We start from the raw sequence: 23,662 nt of genomic DNA, 5'->3' as shown, positions 1-23,662 counted from the left end.
AGTTCCTTATGTTATTGTGTAAAACAGTGCTGAGCATAAGTAATATGATTAAACATCTTTAATAACGCAATGCACAAGTGGGATTGTACGTACAAATAATGACCATATTTACATAATGTTAAATATATTCTTCATTAAGTCCGGAGGTAATGAAACTGCCAAACAAACCGCTCTTAATAAGTATGTTAAGTACACTTGGCTCTTTCTTTATAATTAAAATACTATAGTGCGCCATAATGGGCTCTGCTCTGCATCTCTGCAAACCCTGCATCAACCAGGGTCTGTCCTGTTCATCACCACTGGATCGAAATTGCAAAACAACACATCCTAATCTTCATGGAACTTTTAGTGTTGTCATGAATTTCACACACATGTTTCAAACTCAACTCAAAACCATGACAAAAAAAATTTAAAAACACATTTTTAGATGATTCAATGTTAACACTGAAGACAAAATACAATATTAGTTCTGATAAAGATCAATATTCTTAAAGATCCCTTTTTGCCCTATTTATGTATTTTTGTCACTACTGATTCCTATTTAAATGAGTAACTATTAGTTTTAGTATTGATTGATACTGGGCAAAACTTTGGCAAAACCACTTACTATACCGGCATCACCGTTTTATAAAACAGAAGACAGGAGATGTTTATGAAGTCATATTAGATGAATATTGGTTTTCCTATGTCCATATCATAATATAATGATATAATATAGATATAGATATATTATAGATAATTAATAATAAATATATAGCAGGCACAAGCACAATATATCTTATTTAAGTAAGAAAAGATTGCACTGTTTGGATATTGAGGTTTCTTTCCAAACATTTTTCTGTCCTGGCCTATCTAAAGTTTTTGGACAGAGTTCTCATCTGGGTACACTGTATACAGGGAGATCCAATATTCATGCTGGTGCTTCAGCTGTGGCAGAACAAGCTGCTGGCACTATACGGGGAGGCAGTATGCTAGTTTGCCGATAGCTGTAGAAGTAGTGCCAATAGTAGTGGCAGTAGTTGTAATGAGGTTGTTAAGTTTGTATGCTTTACAGAGCTGTTTACATAGTGGAAAGTAATATTTTTGTAAAGCACATTTATTTGTAAATGAGTGGTACTGCATGGGAATAACTGAGTATTACTGTTTGGGACTGCTATCAAATACATTGTACTGTTATTTAAATTCTTTCATTCAGCATTTCACAATTTCTTTTTGTAAGTGCAATGTACATTTCTATATCCTTGAGAATCCCAAAGCAACTTCACTGCGTTTATATCTCCAAAAACAGTGAAAAAGCTGAGGGGGCACTTTTACTCATGTAAATTTAAAACAGCAGCAGCAGGAGGGGCCGGGGAGAGGCAGGGGGCTGTAGCTTGGGGCTGCAGCTCTGCACCTGAAGGAGAAACTTACCTGATCTGGTTCTATTGAGGACACAGCATGGCATTGTGGGTAATGGAGGGGACATATGTTACAGAGCAACAGAGCTGCAGAGGCTGTGGCCCATTTTTCAACTCAAGTTTTATTCTCGGAGCTTGAAATAGGAAAAGTACTTAAATTTTGTGCCTCAATGATATTATGTACATTTTCTGGTGGAGGGTCTGTGATCTGGCCTTAAAATGTTATTGCTTTGCCTTTTTATTGTCTGAGTTTGATTCCTTGGTCTGGTAAGGTTTTTATCTGTGGAATTTGCATGTTCTCTCTGTTTTTTTCTGGGTAATTTAGTCCTGCCCCCCAAGCATGCACATTTAAACTAAACCTCCACCTTTATCCTCCTAACATAGCTCATAGATTTGGAGTTGGGTCCCTAGGTGCTGCCCTGCGGTCATCTACTGCTCCAGTTTGTCCAAGTGGCTTTGAAGGATGGGTAAAGTGTAGTGGCTTGTTTTCTATGTTTACAATGAAGTGCACAAATATCTAAAAATATTCACAGCGGGTTAAGTGTTTTGCTCAAGGACACTACAGCATTACACAGTGGGGATTAAACTGCATACCTGGGTCATCTCTCCAAACTCCAGCCCCTTGGTATTTTCATGAGTTTAAATGCTGTGTTGTCAGAGAAGTGTAGTGGGAGGTTTGGATTAAAAGTTGTATCAAGGAGAGACAAGGACAGAGGCTGGATATGAGTCAGATCTACGTCACACAAAGCCGCAAATCTCTGACAAAGTAAATATGACTGATTCATTGTTCTGTCTGAGAGTTGTACGTTTGAGTTCACTTAGTGGAACTTTAAAGAACACAGTTTTTCTCAAGGCCACTCTCATTTTGTTTGAATTATTTTCAGTCTGCAAATACTGTGGGGAGATTAGAATATGTCAGACACCAGACATGAAACTGCATTATACATTATATGGACAAATTGCATGTTCAGACAGTGCTCTAGTCTAGGACATCATGAATAAAAAAAATGAGACGGATTAGACTCTTGAACTTGGTTACTTTTTCAGGAGCTACATTACTTTTTAGGGAAAAAATAGTTTAAAATACAAGATTTTTTTTTCATTTTGGATGTTTGTTTGTTTTTTGCATGGAAAAACATGCGCCCTTCCATCTTGAAAATCCTGAGTGACTTAGCCTTCAGAAAGTTATGTGGTGTTGCTTTAACTCACCACATACTTCTCCTTACTTTATTTTTTGGTTAACATAAATATAAGTTTTTTAGTTATATACTACAGTTGAATTTCAATCATAATATGAGTTACAACTGTATATTCAAGGGAGTGTGTTTTTTATTTTATTTTGCTTATGAAGTTGTATTGGGTCCTTCACAATATGCTAATTAATGTATTCAGATGATTAGCATTTTCAAAAGTAGATGATAATGTGTGATTTGCATAAGTGTCCACAGGGGTCAGCGCAGAGGGCAGTTTGGCTGTAGAGAAGGGGAATGTTTGAAGGCTTTTTACTAACCTCCATATTATAGAGAGCCAGATTTAGCCCAGGCCAACACACATCCACCACATGCTCATCAGTATTCTGCTCATGTGGGACTAAATTATACCATGCAAATCACTAACACTATTAACTTGTGTTTAATTTTAAAAAGATTAAACAATAACATTTAAACCTTTTATTAATCCCATTTCCATTTTTTTTTGTCTCAATATTTAACATTTTTGTTGGTGTACGTCATACCATGGCCATAGTGCTTTTAATCAATGATGCAGTTCAATGTCAGTCTATAGAATTGTATAGAATAGTGGCAAAGTGTAGCGCAGCTCTGTGGAGTCTGAGCCACATGTGGTGAAGAGCAGAGTGAGTCTATAAACAGCTTCATCAGGGGAAGAGAGCAGAATCGATCATCTCTACAGAAAACTCTGATTGAAAACAGATGGAAATACTTTTATTATATGTGACACTTTAAGTTTAAATTGATCATTTTCCCAGCTGTTTTTCTGTTGTTGGTCTTTACCCCGAGTTCAGGCCAACACAGTAAGAGTTTGTTTTTCATGCCTGACAGTTTCGACTTCTCACTAGCGCTCTTCGTCAGAGTGGTTCTGTGACATGTACTGTCAGCTGATTTAAACAGGTTTTGGCGCTGTCTTCCTACCGGTGAAGGCAGGATGACAGCGCCATCTGCAGTCCGACTTCCTCAGGACAGTATCCCAGGTGTGTGAGAGTAAAAAAGCCACCTTATCCTGGTTTATAGTCCCGTGGGCATGTTTCTATATTTCGATTGCCTCTTTAATCCAGCGACGGTGTTTGTTTTCCTCTGTCCCAATGATGTTTGCTCCATCCCAGTCCATAATGTGGTTCTTTCTTTTACAGTGGTCAGAAACGGACGATTTGAGTTGTTCCTGTTCTGCTTTGTCTTTTGTTGCTCGTGTGTACGCCTTCCTGTTTCCTTTTTTCGTGTACCACTCTGAGGAAGACTGCTGTGAGCAGTCGAAACTGTCAGGTATGAAAAACAAACTCTTGGTCTGAAAAAAGAACCTAATAACATAAAATATCTGAAAACCAAATGAACCTCGTTGGATCAACATGGAGGTCACAAGGCGTTATATGATTCTGAATGTGTTTGGATGTTTTACGCTGAGAACTGTGTAAGTAATAATGTAAAGCAAATGTGTCAGTGAGCTAACCTTTCCACAGAGGACCTGTAACTTGGTTGACGGGTGTCCCCTGCTTGTGGAGATTATTTATTTAACTGCCATGTGGAACATTTTACTCAATGCAATAACATCTGCATGAAGACAAGCAGGTGATAGACCCGACATAAATTATTTGTATTTTTCCACCTTCCACAGTGTGTTGGGGAGTGCACGTTGTGTCTTTTCATGTCCATACAAGGGCTTCAATTAAAGCCAAGGCCGTGACCTGCTCTTAGATGTTATGCTTCTCGCTGCGAGTATGACCTGATTGGCTGAATCAGAGCTACACTGCTGCACATGTGTGAATGCATGTCACCATATAGGTCATGTGGGTCACTTCACACCTCCAGGCGGTAAAACATGTTAGCACTCGATATGTAATAGCAACTAGCAACTCCCATACTTTGTTTTTATCAAGCAGAAAACTAAAAGATTTAAAGAAATAATAAAATTGTTGAAAATCACAATAGTTGTGTGTAAATTGAAAATTTTGAATATGAGTGAGAGAAATAATGAGGAGAGCTGTTATTGTGTGGGACTTACACAGTATTTCATGTAATGAAGTAAAAAAAAGTTTTGCTCCAGTATAGATATATTGTAAAAAAGGTTCATAGGGTCAAAATATTTGTGTTTGTTTGCTGTGTGGATCTAATTATAAAACTGTTTGTAAATGTGAGTGTTATGCCAACACTGATGCAAGGAATTAGGTATGTAACAATATCCAAGTCTCACAATAATATTGCGACATCGTGGGAAAGCTTATGATATGGTGGGGAGGCTCACGATGCAACAGTATCCAAATCTCTCAGTACGATATTTTCATGATATACTCTTAAGTATACATCTCAAGGTACGATATTTATTGTGATATTTCTTGGAGGTTAACAAAACTGTTAATATGCAACTTTTTCCGAAATGGAGCAAAGGATCATGGTCTATGTAGCTCCCTCTGCCTTAATTTAAGCAAAAAGACTTGTAATTCGATATATTGTGATGGTCCACGATATTATTTTGAGAACTTTGATTGTTATTTGATGTTATTGTTACATCCCTAATAGGAATGCAAGAGGAAAGGGGGGAATAAGTTTGGATGAATGCAAACTGTTTAAAATGAACTAGTAGAGTTTTTCACATTTGTAACACAGGAACAGCAACTTTAAATGGTTTATCCATGTGTCTCATGGACTAGATGGTAGCCCACTTGTATGTATCTAAAACATTTTGTCATATCACCCATCCCTAATCAAAATGAATAATTTTAAATTAACAAGAAAACATTTGGTTGATTCAAACAGAACACGTTACGTAAGAGGTGACATAAACCCATTTTATTTTCCTCTTGCTGCCTGATTCTTCTAATGTGCTTTTTCATAGTGGTTGTATTTTGCTCATTTTGGACACTCGGGTTACACGAGCAGAGGAGCGGTGCTCAGTAAGTGCCAGAGGTTTGAAAGTGCTCTGGCGTGTGTCACTTCATGAACAACATGTTGAGCACAATGTGGAGAGTTTTGGTTCTTTTATGTCATGGTCAAAATTATGGGGGAATTATCCATTGCATAACCACTCCTAGGACACCTCCACCTCTGCCCTTGTGTGTAAGATATAATACACCCTACAAGGTGAGCACGGTCAGCCTGGATTTGTCACTACACCACAATCTAATGCATGTTCATTTCTCATTTTTTCCTGTAATGGTAAACAAACCTCTCCTTTGTCTTCAATTATTTCGAAATTTACTAATAATATTATGAAAGGAATCTCCATTAGAGATATACCAATATTATGTTCTTTGTGGATATATCGCCTTTTAGATCTGCCTTAAATCTCCAGCAGAGGTCAATGTTTTGTTTTGGCTGACCAGCTGCCTAAAGAATATACATAAAATGTTACAGGAACACTTCAGTACGAAAACTGTGGTTAAAAAAGGGCTGTGGGTGTGTTTTTACTAAATTAAAATGACATAATTTGGGGAAAATAATCAAAATCTTTAATATAAAATATTTATTGCAGATGATTTGATGTGAATGAGTGTACATAAAGCTGGGGTACCTGACTTTTTTTTGTAAATTTTCTCCCAAAGAGAATATTGTAAAAGGAACACTTTATGACAGAATAACTGGGTAATTTTAGGTCATTTTATTTCTCGTCAACCTGCAAATAAGTGCCAAAATCAGTGCTCGTTTTGACTGTGTTTGAACAGCCCTCAGTTTTACTTTACTTTGAAAAAACATGTGGATATTAACATGACAGCTACAGTTAGAGACGACTTAGAGAGATTGAATTGTTGCCAAGCTGTGCATATTGCATTATGTTGTTTACAAATATATGTCTTACTTTCTCTCTCTCAGGAGTACCAGATCGATATAATCTTTGCTCAGACGTGGACAGACAGCAGACTGAGTTACAACAGCACCATGAAGATTCTGACCCTCAACAGTAACATGGTGGGGCTCATCTGGCTCCCTGACACCATCTTCAGGAACTCCAAGAGTGCAGACTCACACTGGATCACCATGCCCAACCAGCTGCTGCGCATCTGGAATGACGGCAAGATCCTCTACACGCTCCGGTAATGTCCGCTACTAGAGTTATACTGGTTGTCCCTACTTAAACACACACACAGATTTTAAAGGTGCATTGTGTAACTTTTCTGGTGGAGGGTCCATAACCTGCTTGTTTCCATAGATAGATGTCTGGAATGTTCCACATTATGACATTTAACAGCTCTACTTTACATTTATGCAATTACAGCTCAAAAATACTTGGAAAAACAGGCATTCTGTGAGCAGTGTTGCCTCTCCGCAGATCTGAATAGTAACTTTGCCTGGTTCAGGGCCTGTTTACATGAAAACGCTTGCCACTAAAAATTACAAAATATTTTATCAGAAGTGCCTTTCGTTCAGAGGGTGACAGTGCTTTTGGGGCTTAAAAAATGCAAAAATCTGAAATCACCCTCCAGAGTGGAAAAGTTGAACACACTCCGTCGTATCATTTCTGTCCACACTGCCCTACACACAAAACTCTGATCAGATCTGCTCACGTCTCGTATGTGTTTATGTCACATACATACATTACAGAAACAAACATGTCAAATCATTTCTATGTGTTGGACCTTCAAACTGCTCTGGCAGCTCTAATAAACTTACAGGAGGCATCCCAACAAATGTACAGAATATGCAGAGATACTATTAGTGAACAGAGAAGGATCTGCAGTTACCTCTGTCAAATTCTGGATGCACCAGTTCATCGCAGGCGAGCCAGACGGCTTTGGACAAGACCTGGGAGAACCAGTTGATGGTGGGACAACTTTGTGGAAGGAGTAGCTGATGACAATGAGTGGCGTGAAAACTTCCGTATGTCCATAGATGCCCTTGTTGCTTAAAGTACAAGCATACCCAATCAAATTCCACACATTTTTGCGTCACCGTATGCACACAGATTCCTCCCAAAAACGCTCATCTAAATTCGGAGTAAAAAGTGAAGACACAACAAAACTTTTGCATCTTCTGTTCAGACGGTCATCATATAAACATAGCCTTAGTCTCCATGAAGATTGAAAGGTTTATTGGCATATTGTGACATATTTCAGACAAACATAACAACATCTCCATGGATAAAAGTTACACAATTCACCTTAGAAAAGTGCCTAAGTCTAATTCTGTGATTTTTCTAGGAGTTCAAACTGTATGCAAGAACAATTTTCTATAGTCTAACATCAGTTTAAGAGTGAGCTAAAATGTACAAAAAATTATACAAAAGTATACATTTCAAACTCAATTCCTGTAAGCAACAGCAAACTTTTTAAAAACATAGCCCTGAATCTTTAAAATCTGTTCCATTATATATTCTCACCTTAGTCCCGCTCACTGTGTCTGAACTTGCTTTTGGCTTTCAGTCTAGTTCCCAAGGCGTACTCAAAGAGCTTGTTGAAAGTAAAGTTTGTTGTGTTGCTAAACCCTGATTCAAGGAAAATTATTTAATCTTCAGCAAAATGTACTTTAAGGATTTCAGATTATACCGTTAAGGCCAATGGTGGCTAACCTGGGGGGAAAGTGTTTTGAAACAACAAGCAAATACTCCATCGAAACAATTTGTCATTTTTGTATGTAAAATTCTGTGATTCACCAAGAACTTACCCTGCAATTTAAATTTTTACAGACTGAACTAGCAATATCTATGCTTTAATCTGGGTGCTCTATCTTTTAATATTGCAAGGGAGAAGCTGGGTCTAGGCAGAGGTTAATTTGTCATTTTATTACTCGTTACTTTTCAACTTTTTTTTTCTGAATGCCTCACAGATACATTGTTTTTGCCCATAACATTTTTTAAGAACTCGTGTATGACTTTATAGCCATTGTAAATGACTCTTGGCTGATAATTAAGTTTTTCCAGAGTAAATATTTGCCTCATGTGACTCGTTGAAAAGAATAGCCTTTGTTGCATCAGCCCGGAGCCGCCTAAACCCTGAGTATGGTGCAAAAACAGTTTGATTTTCCAAAAGAGCAAGCAATTACCCACTGTCATTAGGCGTGTATGTGCAAATTGCCGCTCAACTTCAGACCCTCTTGGCCCACGGCACTCTGAGTAATTATGGCTTTTGACATTAATACAGCCTGCCTCCAAGCACCTCAATCTTTACTCACTTTTTTACCATAGTCCATAACTTGCGCACATTTAAATTGTTTTTAGAGGTCGTTCAAAGATGGTCCCATAAAAACGTACCCCCCCCATTAAAAACTCTTCTTAAAATGTTTTTATATTTAAGTATACAATGTAATTTAATATATAATTTATTATACTATATAATTGTAGGTCTTTTAGCATGTACCTAGTCCTAAAGCCTTCCTGTAATTACCCAATCAGGGGAATTAAATTGAGTGTACAAAATATAAAACGTTTTAAGAAATGTCGTACTAAAATATAATTTAAGTTGAACATTCAGCTATAGGATAGATAGTAGTGAATGTTTTTGAATGCCTCTCCTCACTCTTCACCCCCTTTCATGCCCAGTCCTTTCACCTGGACTTCTTTTCTCCAGGTTACTACTTCTGTATGTGAATTTGGCCTGTGCCCAGCTGCTGACACCCTGTACACTGGTGTGAATAAGATTATGCAGCCCATCTGTTGTTGACCTTCATTTACACACTGTTAAAGACGCTCTGAGCTCGTCCCTTATCTCCTCCGACCTTACAAAAATTATAATGAAGTGTGGAGAGCTGTTACCCACAATGCATTTCCACATGCTTGAGATAGAAAGGGAAGTTAGCTTGTGAGAGTGCTCATTATAACAAACAAATTGGACAATAGCCTGTGCAGAAGAGGCCCCACTATCTGAAAATGTCACCAGTGTTTACAACAGACAAACCATTACACCTTAATATGTCACTGTCTTTTTCTGCGGACATCAAAGGAAATGAATGCAGTTACCATAAGCTGTCCTGTCAATGGCATTTAGTGTGCTGCTGCTATATCTAGTTCTTTTGAAGTATAGTTTAAGAAAGTTATTGAATTTACTGAAACTGCCTTTAAAACAAGTGGCACTGTTGGTGTCAACATTAAAAATATTCTCCCACCATTTGGCAACCACAGTTACACTATATAGTGTCTGACCGCATTGGATACCAACTGGCATCTGATATCCAGTGTTTCTTATTTGTTACAAATTAAATTAAATTTGTATAGTATGGTAAACATGTGATGTTCTTCTGCTGTGAGATCAATGTCTGGCTTTCAATCAATCAATATTATTTTTATGAATAATAATAAAAATTCTATCACCTGCTCGAAGTCAAAGTACCATTTAACTCATCACAGAATGTGTCTGATACTTTTATTGATGTTGTATTTAATTGACCACAATTAGCTTTCAGCTGTTCTTCCTGGAGATCTATGTTGCATGTTTTTTGGGTTTGTCTGACAAGATGTCTTGTGTCTCACTTTATATTAAGCCTCTTTTACATTTTATAATTTGACTTTAAACTTATTTGATTTTTATTTTAACCAAAAATATTTTATAAATAGATACATGTAATTCTGATTAATATCACAGTTAAGGATAGTTTTGTCACAATACTAAAATTTACTTTACTAAAACTTGATTTGGATACTACAGACAAGTCTCAATCCTCAATACACATTTCTATTTTGGATGGAAAAACATAAGCCATAAGTGGTGGTATACTTTAGGTGGTGGCTAAAGTGATGCCCTGTTTTAGGGGACTGAAGTGGACCCTGGAGAGCTCCTAGAGTGGGCCAGGTGGTAGAGTATGGCGCCGATGATTGGGTAATAAAAGACAATGGAGATTTGAACAAAAACAAGACAACAAAAATCAGATATAAACAGAAGTTGATAATTATTGACCAAATGCTGACTTGAACTTGTGATAAACCACTGTATTCCCAGTGGTGGCCACTAATTGATGAATCAGTATGTGTAAGTTAGTGCAGATGCACAAATGTAAAGCATATTGATCCAGCAATTATTTGCCACCACTGGAAATATGACGGTTTATCAAAGTGTCAGAATTACTAAACATTTTTTGGTGAATTGAAGAGATCGGTTCTATAATTACAAATATAATTCAGGTACAATTTAGATTTGCCCCCGGACCTGGAGCCTTACTCGGGGCATGGAAACAGAACTCGGCTGGCATGAGCCACCCCAAACAGAACCGGTCCAAGGAGGCCACAAGGCATTCGTGCCAATGGAAAAGAGGCTATATTTTCTTTAATATTAAAATGTGGTCTTACTCTAGTCATGATACAGATTAAACTCATTCTAAAACTGTTTATTAAAGGTCCAGTTTTGACAGACTTAGTAAGTAATTTCTTTCTGTATTGATACCTCCTGAATTTAATAACCAGTTTGAAAAAGGATGAAATGAAACACCTAGTTTCTTTCTGTTTTGTTTTGGTGTGATAGTGACACTGAGTTCATTGCAAACAGCCTTGAGGAGAAATCCACTGCAATTAATGAACACGCAACAGAAGTATTGAGCTCTTTTGACCTTAGAGCAGACTGCACTGATGTCTTTGTCTGCACGTCCTGAGGAAAGACTCAAAACAACTATGTGACAGTTATGATCTAAAAGAGCTGCACATCTGACAGCACATAATTAAACATTGCAAATTACATGTTCTGAATTGGTGAATTTCAGAGTATTTATTTAGATGGTATAATGTCCTCTCCAGTGAACAAAATCTCTCCTGGCACCTTTCTGTGCACAGTTTGCATGTTTCTCCCTGTGTGTGGGTGGGCACTCCCAGCACATTAACCCAAAACATTCAAAATAGGTAAAATTTTCCAGCTAAGGTTGTTCTGACCAAGCTTAAATCAACATCTGGAAATGGATCCAGCAGAAAGAATACCTTACAGTAACTTAGAATAAGAGTTCAGAAATGCAGGTAATTCTTTTATCATTTTGTATTTCAACCCAAAACTCCATTTAACGCACTGCTAAATGTGGACACATTATATTGTTTACAGACTTGCCTACAATACAATACAATTTATGGTCTGGTCCTCTTAGAGTTGGTTATTGAAGAGCCTTATGTTTCTGCTATGAACCTCCTACTTATTGCCTTTTCCCTATTGATTACATGTGTTGTTCTTTGTGCAGACTCACCATAAACGCAGAATGCCAGCTTCAGCTTCATAACTTCCCCATGGACGAGCACTCCTGTCCTCTCATCTTCTCCAGCTGTAAGTGTCCTCCACCTGCCACTGCACCTGCCACAAACTCACTGAGAGCCATCTAAGAACCTAATCCGAACAGGACAATGTGCTTTATTTGATCCAACACCATTGCACGGTAGATATAACTCTGACGTTTTGAGGCTCAAAAATAAACAAAAATTTTAACAAGATCCAGATATGTCTTTTGTTAGTATAGGGAAAAAATAAGGACATATTATAGTCCAGTTTGGCGATTGCCTAGAGCCTCATTCTGCACTGTAAACAGTACATGATGGCTTTATAATGTGCATTTGATGAATTATTGTTGACCTTCTACTCCTATAGGAAATGATGAGCAGAGCCTATATGCCATAAGTGGATATGAATAAGGGTCACTTGTGCAGGTGGAGCCATCTTATGAAAAGTACCTCTGATTTAATATGAACTCCATGCTCACACACACACACACACATAACCTGCTGTGATCCATTAAAGCCCATTTCCTGAACACGTCACATGACCACTACTGGTTTCCATGACGATGTGTTCAAATTTGTTGTATTTGCGTATCTTCAGAGCACAGAGGGAGGGACTGGAGGGAACACTACATCTCTATCATCAAATCGAAGCTTTAATTATCAGTAGCAGCAACAGTGCACAAGGATAAACCTATTTATTCTGATTTATTCTGCACCATGGATCTCCTAATATGGACTAATACAAGCAGTTAAATGTTCATGTGTTTAAGTGTGCAGGGTAATTTGTGTGTCCACTTAGGAACTGAAATGCTACTATACTAAGTAGTGACATTTGCGTCACTCACTTAAATATACATAGAGACAGAGCTATGCTAAATGTCATATGCATTAGTTATGATTTTGTATTTTTGGAGCTCATTAAGTCACATTTTATTTTCTGTCTCCAAGGAGCAAATATAAGTCTCACTAATTTTGAGATTAACTAACTAAAGTTGCATAGTGTGTCGACATTTGAATTCCATGTTTGTCAATATTACAGGCAAATTATAGTTGGCGATTCATTTGGTAGATGTATTCTCTATGTTAAACCTTATCACAGTTGAATTAAAAGAGCCTTTCCAAAAAGCATAGTGATAAGAGAACTTATAATACATTATGTAATTAATTGATTTCTCTTTATACATTGTTGTTGGGCACTCCAGTTAAATTTTATTTCTCTCCAGCAACTAGGTCAGGAATCGGAATTCACTTGACAGTTTGCAAGAACCCCAGAAGTGCGAGTCCGGACACCAGCCAATCAGTGAAGAGCCATACATTCTGTGTTGACAATTCCCGAGATTGAGGATTTAAAGATGGAACAAAGAGAATGTTTGGTGAATTTTATCAAGGGGAAAGATGTTTTGCCCTTCTTCCTACCAGATTTGGGAAAAGCTTAATATACCAGTTAGCCCCGTGTACGTCATGACCAAATAGCAGCGATTGGTTAAATTAAAAAAGTATCCGCCCACCGTTGAGTGAATGAATTCTAGCGCTACAAGGTACCAGCTGATGAATCAGGTTACCGGTTTCCTAGATCAACCCAAACCATGCGCAAAAGGTAAAATCATCCAGCGAAGGTACTCCTGACCAAACGTAGCTCAACAAATGGAGTGCCCACTGCTTGAAGGATGGGTCAAATGCAGAGGACACAATAAAAATTAAATAAAATTTACCTTACCACTGTTTCATAGGCTATATATTTTTCTGTATAACACTATAAATGAACATTATATCCCATTATGATTCTGAATTAAAGAAAACTGTCACTTTACCTCTCATGATCTCTCTCTTCTCAGAATGAAACAAAATCCACAGTTATAAAAATACATTTGACTGACAGCTGGAATGGCCTTTCTGTGAGACCTGTACTTTCGCTTTACAGCTTTCATGTACAATAACCTACCTAGACCATTAGCGTTACAGCAGAACATACCGAAAACCAACTGGAAAAATGTTTATATTTCTTTTGGTTAAATTACATAAGGCTATTTTATGGGGCTAGAGCAAAAATGAAAGCTTATTTAATGCTAATCAAATGCATAATACAGTGTAGCTGTTAAAGTATTCCTCATATTGATACATTGAGATTGCAGTTAGTACATAGTAAGTACCAACCGATCAAAATTTGCATTTTCAAATCCACTAAAAGACCAGGACAAAACCAGCCTAGCCAGACTACATGTAATTAGTCTGTTTTAAAAGAAGATAGCCTGGCATAGTTAAGGGTGTTACCAGCACTTCAGTTCAGATCTTCTCAGTTAATGCTTTTATTAATTGTAAGCCTCTTGGATAGGGTGACTAGTAGACTTTCAAAATCAGAAACTGCGACAGCCCCGGATTGGTCGTGGTTGGTAATAATAAAATTGTGAAATGAGTGCATAATTAAAGAAAATTGTTCTGCACTTGGCCCATCCATGATAACATGTGAGTCAGTTTAGTCATATTTTCTTTATGTTTTGTGTAATTTTACCTAAACAAAAATTTTAAATAAGAAAAGCTAGACAATTAAGGCCTCTCTTTACTGTTGGCAGGTATCAAATTGGTCAAAAAGAATGACACCAGGGACATTTCTTATATACAACTGGAACAAATCACTGGTTTTGGATAAATCCACCGGGACAGGGGACACAGGGCTCAAAACTGTGAGTGTCCCAGGTAAATAGAGAAGTCTGGTCACCTTATTCTTGGATCAAATGACTTCAAGGCAGAATCATAACATGTTCCTACTTAAAATCATTATGGAGCTGAATGCAAGGATTCCAGATAGAGACATTGGCCAGGATGATTCTAACATTAGGTTAACCTGATTGGAGGTAGAATTACTGTAAGGCAGAGGACACCAAACTTTTCTTTAGGGGCTACATTATCGCTCCTGATTGTGATAGAGGGCCGGGGTCGGTTCGGCTGTATAACAGAATTGTATGATCCTGATTACTCAGATTATATTTTTTGAAAAGCACCACATTTTCTTTACATATCAGACAAACTGCTCGGTCCTTGCACTGAACAAAAAAAATCTTTAACACTAGTCATTTAATAAACTTTACTGCACTACAGAACTCTGCACGTGCGTTGACTGTCACTGTTTGATCTCGAGCTTGTCAGATGACAAAAACTTGGCAGCAAATACATCATAATTTTTTAAAAATATAAATATAAATACTTTATATAAATATAATTTTAAATTGAATACATCAAGAAAATATAAAATGCAGACATGTTATTATTTGCCAAAAAGTAATTTTAAAAATAGGCCATGACACTTTTGAGGATTGCCTCATAGGGCCAGTTCAAGTCGAGGGGGGCAGAGGGGCTGGGGGGCTGGTCAAAGGGGAGTGGAGGGCCTGAGTCGACCCACGGGCCTTAGTTTGATGACCCCTGCTGTAAGGATTCAGGTGAATGTCAAGTACAGTTTCAATTGTGAACATTATTGACACCTGCATTTTAATAAATGTGAGACAAACTAGCTCAATGCCATACGGTGGAACATTTCAGGAAAAGTAATAACATCTCCATGGAGACAAGCAGGTGGCTGACGTATCCTTTGAGTTACATAGTGCACTTTTAAGTGTAACGAATAATCAAAAGGCCCTAATCTTATAGCTCCTAATCAAATATGTCTCTATCATAATGTGAAAAGCACATTAACAAACATGTATTATGATTGCAGATGGCTACCCACAAGACGAGATGGTGTACAAGTGGAGGAAGAACTCAGTGCAAGCAGCTGATCAGAAGTCCTGGCGTTTGTACCAGTTTGATTTTATGGGACTCAGAAATACCACTGACATCATCAGCACAACAGCAGGTAAGGAGAGGGCTACTGAAAACACTTATGAAAATGAAAAAATGACATTAAAAGTAAGAATAATTACCATAGCTTATAACCAGTCACATCATGTAAACTATCTCTGGCTCTCAACTAATCATCATTCAAACATGGCAGCAGCAGAACCCTCCAGCCTCCTCAGACTCTCCATCTTCTCCTCTTAACCACCACAGTGTCAGGTCGGGTGGGGTGATATATTTTTACTACAAATCTCGCACTCTCTTTTCATTGCATTACTGACCTCATGTTTGTTCTGGTGTAATTTCACTTAACTACACCGTTACTTGTGTGCGCCATACGCTGCTTGAATCTTGATCTGTAGCTTAATAACTAGAAGAAACATCATTCATACACTTGTCCTTGAAATTTAAATTTGTCCAGTTTCTATCATGAAGTGACGTTCTCCAATTTTAAAAGACAAACTAATTTCTAGTCTATATAACATCTCACTGGGACCTCTTGCATATTCAGCCAATGAGATCATATTATATTATTTTTTTGTACATTCACTTTACCCATTTCTGCATAAAAAACAAGCCACCGCACTATGTTATGTGGCTGGCATGTGAATTAGACAATGTGAAAAAAACAATAAAACATGAATAAGTAGTAAATAAAGGCCAAAGCACACATTTCAAATATTTTTAGTCATTATTTTTATTAATGCATGTAAAGGGTAATGTTTGGAGGTGCTTTAGCGCTGTTGACACCTGGGTCCACTCCATTGCTGCTCCACTACAGCCACTCTTTTTAGGCGACTGGATCGCTGTGCTCTTTCAGGTTCACGATGAAGCTTCAGAAAATGCGGCTCTTCTTGTGTTGACAAGAGTTCAGAAGTCAGCTCCTGCACCCTCCTGGACTGTTTTTCATTTTCCTTGTTGGTTTGATCTCCACCAACATCATTACAAGTGGTTTCAGTCTCCATTGTAGGTTCTTCTCATTGGCTTTCCTGGTGTTGGCCAGCTCCTGTTTGAGGTGGACAGTGTCTGCCACTGAGTTGTTATACAGGCATCTTATTTCTTTGTACGCACTAACTTGGTTTCCAACTCTTTCTCTTTTTTCAGGAGGTTAGCTTTGAGCTCTCTCAACTCCAAGTCGTTTTTTTCGCTGACTCTTTTGAAGTTGGCAAACTCTTGCCTTAGTTGCACATGTTCCTGTACTTTAGAATTATACAAGTACTGGATCTCCTTATGTGCATTCACTTAGGTCTTGTAGTTGCTTTTCCTTCTTCTGTCTTTGTCCTTGTTGACATTTCTTCAGGAAAACATTATCTGTAATCTGCACAGCCATGGCCATGGATGTATGGGTATGTTACACTGCACAGTAGAAGCAGAGGTGAATTGCCAATATCTTACAATGTGTTGAGTGTTCTTGCCTCTTGTAGTAGACGTCTAGAATCCCCTGTCTCTTTTTACTCTAAGACTACCTTAATATTATTTCCACAACATATGAGATCAGTATTTCCTGAGGGGGTATGTAATCTATGTGAAAGGACTGTGAACCTGTTTGGTTATTGTGCTTCAAAGGTGTATTCTTTGTGTTCCAGGCGACTACGTGGTGATGACAGTGTACTTCGACTTGAGCAGAAGGATGGGTTACTTCACCATTCAGACGTACATCCCATGTATCCTCACAGTAGTGCTGTCCTGGGTCTCCTTCTGGATAAAGAAGGACGCTACTCCAGCACGAACTGCTTTAGGTAAAGACCTACCATGTAAACACAGTTGTTGGGTAGTACTGATGGCAACGTTAGAGCTTATTTCAAAATGTACTTTATTATGAACTTTATTTTTGTCAAAATGTATGACTTTTTAATGTTGTGTTCTCATCCAAAATACTTCACACCTTCACTGTTTTGTTCGCTGCAATTGTTTATGTTTGTTTATTTATTAATTATAGGACAGTGCACATTAATTAATCAATTTGTGTTAGTACAGCATATAAATGTGTCAGAGTTTGCCGTGCAGGCTAATTTTCATCCATAGTCCCATTGGCAGGTAGCGTGATTCATCAGCCAGTTTCACTTTGTGGAAACCGTCTGAACTCGCAGTATTAGGATTCGTTCACTCGACGGAAGGCATTTAAGTTTTTTTATTTAAGCAGTCGCTGCTATTTGTTCGTGACGTATGTAATGCACTGCTAACGGGACTAACTGTTCTAAGCTTTCCCCTTGATAAAATTCACCAAACATTCTCTTTGTTCCGGCTTTAAATCCTCAATCTTGGGAGTCATTGCCAACACAGAATGTGTAGCTCTTCGTTGATTGGCTGGTGCCCCAACTCGTACTTCCAGGGTTTTTGCAAACCGTCCTGACCTAGTTGCTGGAGAGAAATTAAATTGAGTGGAAGCACTAGGTGGTGCCAGCTTGGCTAATTGGCAGGTTAATGCCAAGACAAAAAACAGGGCATAGTAACATTCAGACCATCACACATGGCAAAAGATCTTAAGATCAGTGAATATTAACTGCAGACATATTAGTAAAATTAGACCATGCTAAAAGCACACACAGCAGATTAAAGACAATAGACACAAATCACAATCACACAACAAGACATTTGTTATGTGATGTTAAAACACAGATCCCTCTTATAAACTAGGTAAACAATGAAAAAACAAAGTCCATTGAACCAAATTATTAAAGTAATAAAAGCACTCGGTACATTTCAACCAATTTCCTTTCATTGCTCTATCCTTCTACATTTGCTTGATTAGTTGTTTTTTTTTTGTTTTGGTCTCATATTGTTTTTTGGTTCTTCTTTGTGTTGGCAGTTTTGTGGAACAATTCAAAGCAGGTAATTGTTTACACACACAGAAATATCAAGTGAACAGGCCCCAAACAGAAAAGACTGAACCAATGTAATTTCAGTGTGACAGAAAATCCACTTGGGCTGACATTTTGCTGACACCATTTAAAGAACTGACCATGTACAGTCCAGTGTTGAAGGAAGTCACGTTTACATTGATTGTGTTCTATCTCTAATGGAAATGCTTGTTGTGTTGTGGCCTCTCCCTTGTGGTGACCTGTGTCTTCAAAGCAGTTTCCCAGACACTTCTGTGAAAATACACTGTAATATGACATTTTAAAGATGCCATCCATTTCCCCCACAATTCCCCCAGGCTCGTGGTACATAAGAGACTGCTACAGAAACATGCTGGCTGTGAGGATTTTGATGAAGGGAGCAACTTCTGACCCGAGGGAGCAGGATCAAATCTTGTCTGACACACATGGCTTGATATTGCATATTCAATTCCAATAAGTCTTACTAAGAGCTGTTTGTACGCAATCTTTGTAAGTTAAAAGTGCAGTGTGTAACTGAAGGGTTCGTCTCAGTATAATATTAAACCTTTCTATCATCATAGAGACCAAACCGGACCAAGTTACAGGCCAGATCTGTGGAGAGGCAACCACACTCATAGTTAGAATGCTTGTTTTTCCAGGTATTTTTGATAGTTTTTTTATATTTTTGATTGCACATGTATAATTTAACACCTGCCTGTGTCCTAAAATATGATGTAAACATGTTCAATTCAAAAGTATTAATAGAATAGAATATAAGACAAGACAAGATAAGATAAGAAAAAAGATAATACGGTGTAATAGTTGTCTTTGTTACCATTTTGTTTTGGTTATCCAATCAAGCTCTGAGCCTCTTACTTTAGCTTGCCAGACTAAAACTACTTTTCACGGAACCAACTTGGGCGCTCTGTATGACAGCTAATGGCATGCCAGGCTCATTTGTGACCAACAGGATCTTGATAATATTGCTCAGATGACGTCTATTTATGTTCTTTCAGGTCTTTTCAGGTCTTTTCACATAATGTATCTTTGGCTCAGCTCAGATAAAGGTGGTCTAGTCGGACGTATAATGAAATGGGTTTTTGACTGTTCATACTTACGTGAATGTGAGAATGGAACCAGGGAACAATGATGACATGTACTGATTTTGTGTCACCGGGCAAGACACTTCCCCCATTCTGCTTTTATGAATGGTGATAACTGACTGTGACTGTGATGGCAGTAGCTCAGTTGGTAAAGTCTTTGTCCACTCATCCGAAGGTTGGCGGTTCGAATCTTGCTCTCAACTTAAACTTCATTGGTTGTTCGGTCAAATCCACTGACCCACAGGTTGGCTGGTGTCATTCCAGCTCCCACAGATGAATGCTGTTGTTGGGTTTTTGGGCAAGACACTTAAAACACTCACCGCCAGTGTCTGCATACACTGGTGTATGAATATGTGTGTGAATGGGTGCGTAATTCCTCGTTGTAAAGTGCTTTGAGTGCCTTGAAGGTGGAAAAGTGTTGTGTAAAAATGTGACCATTTACCATTGAACACATAGCCTATTATTATATAGCTCCTGTTCATTTCCCATGCAGGCCGATGGTGAGAAGATCTGTGAATCTGTGAGTTGATTGATTGTTTTCTATTAGGGAATATTTGGGTGAGATAGTATTTAAATGGGATTGGTTTTAAATATTTTTCAAAGACTGTGTTCTGATTTGTTCTAAATTGCACTATATTTTTCCTTTAACTGTGACAGACTAGATACATCACCTCAGAGCATGTTCAGATGGAGCTGTCAGTGAAGATAAATGCTTCCTGGTCGTCTCCTTGTTGGATTCATTGTTTAGAGGCGGAAAGAGCAGAAAATGTGTCCAATATCCCTCTCAGGGCTGCTCTGGGTAATCACTGTGGAGAAGTGGGGCTAAAGGACGTGACCCAAAATAACATGTGGCAAAGTGGGACAGCACAGTTTAGAGTCATGTGTATCTTTAGAATGGCCTGTGACTGTTTATCATGTGGTTACATGAATGTGTATGCAAATAAATGAGGATGACTTCATCTGAAGTGTACATTAGTCAGTCTGAGCAGTACAATAAACAGCATCTGCTTCTGTGTTACATTTGCAGTGGATAAAGCATGTAGCATAAGATGGACACTGTTTAAGCAGTCACAGCCTCCTTTTGTATCTATTGTATGTATGTTTTAGTTTCAAATCTTCAAAACATTTCCTCAAGAGGAAAGGAGAATTATTCAGAAGTTCAGTTCAACAGTGTTTCATTCACACAGTGACATGGCAATGTCTGTGCTGTTTCTCAGTCCTTTCTGTTATATTTTCTTTCTGGTAAGTCTAGTTTGTTTTTGACACTATTGATTTCCTGTGTTTGGTTTGGAAGCCTGTGAATCACACCATGAAATGAGGAGAAAACCAAAAAAGCAAAAAAAAAAAAAGCTGATTGCTCTCAAATGAAGCAAATTGGATTGTCAAGATATTTTCCTTTTTTTTATCTCACTGCTTGCATTCAGCAATGGAGCTTATCATAATAATATACTGTATATAGTGAAATAATCTGTGATGTTACAGTGCATGTATCAATGCAGAACAGTGCATTTAGGTGACAGATGGAAAAACAGATGGAAAACATCATAAAACAAAAGCTACAGTCTTAATGTCCCTAAAAAGTCTTATTGCATTGTCTGTTCACGGCTTTTCCCTGTGACCTTTATGAAGCTCAACCTCAGCATTATGTACAGTGCTCATCTGACCTTTTCATTCACACAGCCTTCTCTGTCATTATTTCCTGTACTGTGTGTGTACATTGCTCTCCACTTACTGTGTTCTCCAGTTTTATTTGATACTTGTACAATTCGGCAGCATCGATATGTGATATGGCAGTTATAATGAATACAGTCATGCCTTTATGTTTTGTCACAGCATATGTTTTTTGCTGGCCAGGTAATAATTTTATGGTGTGGTATGGATCTTGTTACTGGAAAATGTATATAAATAAAGAAATAACTGATTAGTAATTAAGAAAACACAGAAGAAAAGAAATAAGGGCATCTCTCAAGAAAGTACCACTGTCCTCCATCAGTAATCCTGCCTCTATGTGTCCTACAGGTATCACCACAGTGCTGACCATGACCACTCTGAGCACAGTGGCTCGGACCTCTTTGCCGCGTGTCTCTTATGTCACGGCTATGGACCTGTTTGTGACCGTCTGCTTCCTCTTTGTGTTTGCTGCAATGATGGAGTACGCCACGCTCAACTTCTACTCTTACAGCATCCGCAGGCCCAGCTGTATGCACAATAAGAGGGTCACGGTGAGGCTTATGTGGATGAGTAGAGAACTATGGGTCATTTGTCCTCCCTTGTCTCTTTCATACAAATAAGAGTAATGCATTTTAAAAGGAGCAAAAGTCCATATGTTCATGCGCAATTTCCAAATACTGTTGCTAAAATGGCTATACCAATTGTTGGCTCAACCAGGATGATGCTTCCACTGTGTTAAAAAAAAAATAAATACTGATAAAGATTTAGTGATCCAGATACTTAAAATGTAGATGATGGATTACACTACTAACATTTCAGTAAAGGATACTGGACATAGCTCTGCATTTTATCTGGCATATTTCTACACAAGCTTTCCATACTACTGTTTCAGACTGAAAATTGTCTCTGATGAACCCTCAAAACAATGCACCAAAAGTTTGTTTTGAAGTAAAAAAAAAAAAAAACCCTCCTAACTTGTATACTCAAAGACTATATCAGTGTCAAGTCTTTTGCAGCATTTGCAGCTTGTCTCATCAGGAAAACAGAAACACTATATGCATCTAAGAATAACCTGTGTCATGCTTCATAAATCAGTGGTGCTTCTACATTTGTCAAAGCCACTGACACAACCAGGACACTGATAGGGACTGAATTAGAAATGGCTTAAGTGATAACATATATACTGTTGACAAAAAAAGTTAACTCAGGTTTCATGTAATACAGCTATTTACTGGCTACATTTGACCCAGAGCATTGAACTGCAATGGCTGAATAGACATTTGTCCATTGGGCTCCAGCCTCTTCATAACAACATTTTCTGCTTGTTTTTATTGGACACTTTCACCCACTTGAAACTTATGTTCAGATTAAGGACAATTTGTCCACAAATATTCACAAAACACTGACAATCACTGTGTTTCCCATTGTATAATGGTGGGGCTGAGATTTAAGCAAATCCAAAGTAGAATTTTGGATAAAGGAAATTTTGAATATTTTATATAAGTTTTAAATTAAAAGAGACATACAATGCAAAATCTACATGATCTACATATGTGATAGTAAAAGCATAACATGGTTCTAGTGAAATTTTGATACCAAAACTATGTTAAATATGTTTATATGCATATGTGTCTTTCAGAACTACTCGATCCTGGATGTACGGCCACCTCCTTCGGTCATTGCTCTCAACAACTCCCTCTACTGGCAGGATTTTGATGACACGTGCGTGTACGACTGCCTGGATGGAAAGGACTGTAAGAGCTTCTTCTGCTGCTTTGAGGAATGCAAAAACGGAGGCTGGAGACGGGGGCGTGTGCACATAGATCTACTGGAACTAGACGCTTACTCACGCGTCTTTTTCCCAACCTCATTCCTATTATTCAACATAGTCTATTGGGTCGGATACCTCTACCTTTAGCACAACTTTACAAACACTCTTTGTACAATCTCAGTCTATTCAGGAACAACATTTTGCAAATGCACAGAGGAACTGCAAGGCAATTATATGCCAGACTGTGCAGCATAGAAACACAATGCACTTTTAGATGTGTGTTGTGAAGTCTAATATTATCCAGCCATGAGTCTACTGAAGAAAATCCAAGGACGTTCAGAGCATTCATAGTGCCTTCCAATGGAAGACATCTGATTTTTGTCAATAATCAGGGAATAACCATTTCTACACAGAGGAGTGGCTGGCTATGGCTGTTCTCACTATACCACGGTAATATAATGTAATTTCAGTATTTTACACCATTGTTTGAGCACAGTGAATGTCTGTATCTTTTTGTCAATGAAACTGTTAGATTTTACATTATAATGAATATATGTATGTTTATAAGAGATCTAGAAAGCCTTAAACTTCACCAAATGTCAAATTTGCCATACAAGCAAGTGGCCTAAGGTTATTGCTATGAGAGTTGGCCATGTAGGATTGCATGTACTCTCTGTGTGGGTTTATTAAGTTTATTTTAAATAAGCAAGCATCTTATTTCTGTATTAA

The 23,662-nt window shown here is 37.9% G+C and overlaps 1 protein-coding gene across 1 annotated transcript in view; it reads left to right on the top strand.

Annotated features, from left to right (window-relative positions):
* LOC110154817 (gamma-aminobutyric acid type A receptor subunit gamma3) overlaps positions 1-23,080 on the top strand; it is a 41,758-nt gene extending 18,678 nt beyond the window's left edge. Inside the window, exons 4-9 of the mRNA XM_055164851.1 lie at positions 6,437-6,657; positions 11,708-11,790; positions 15,451-15,588; positions 17,156-17,308; positions 21,511-21,713; positions 22,802-23,080. Coding sequence (XP_055020826.1) covers positions 6,437-6,657; positions 11,708-11,790; positions 15,451-15,588; positions 17,156-17,308; positions 21,511-21,713; positions 22,802-23,080 — 1,077 coding nt within the window. The remainder of the gene's footprint in view (positions 1-6,436; positions 6,658-11,707; positions 11,791-15,450; positions 15,589-17,155; positions 17,309-21,510; positions 21,714-22,801) is intronic.
* Positions 23,081-23,662: the final 582 nt, after the last annotated feature.

Source organism: Boleophthalmus pectinirostris, unplaced genomic scaffold, assembly GCF_026225935.1.
Source record: "Boleophthalmus pectinirostris isolate CB_2022bp ecotype Guang Dong unplaced genomic scaffold, ASM2622593v1 HiC_scaffold_7, whole genome shotgun sequence".
Taxonomy (NCBI): Eukaryota; Metazoa; Chordata; class Actinopteri; order Gobiiformes; family Gobiidae; genus Boleophthalmus; species Boleophthalmus pectinirostris.
The sequence above is the reverse complement of the archived record's forward strand: the minus strand, read 5'-3'. Positions and strand labels throughout refer to the sequence as shown.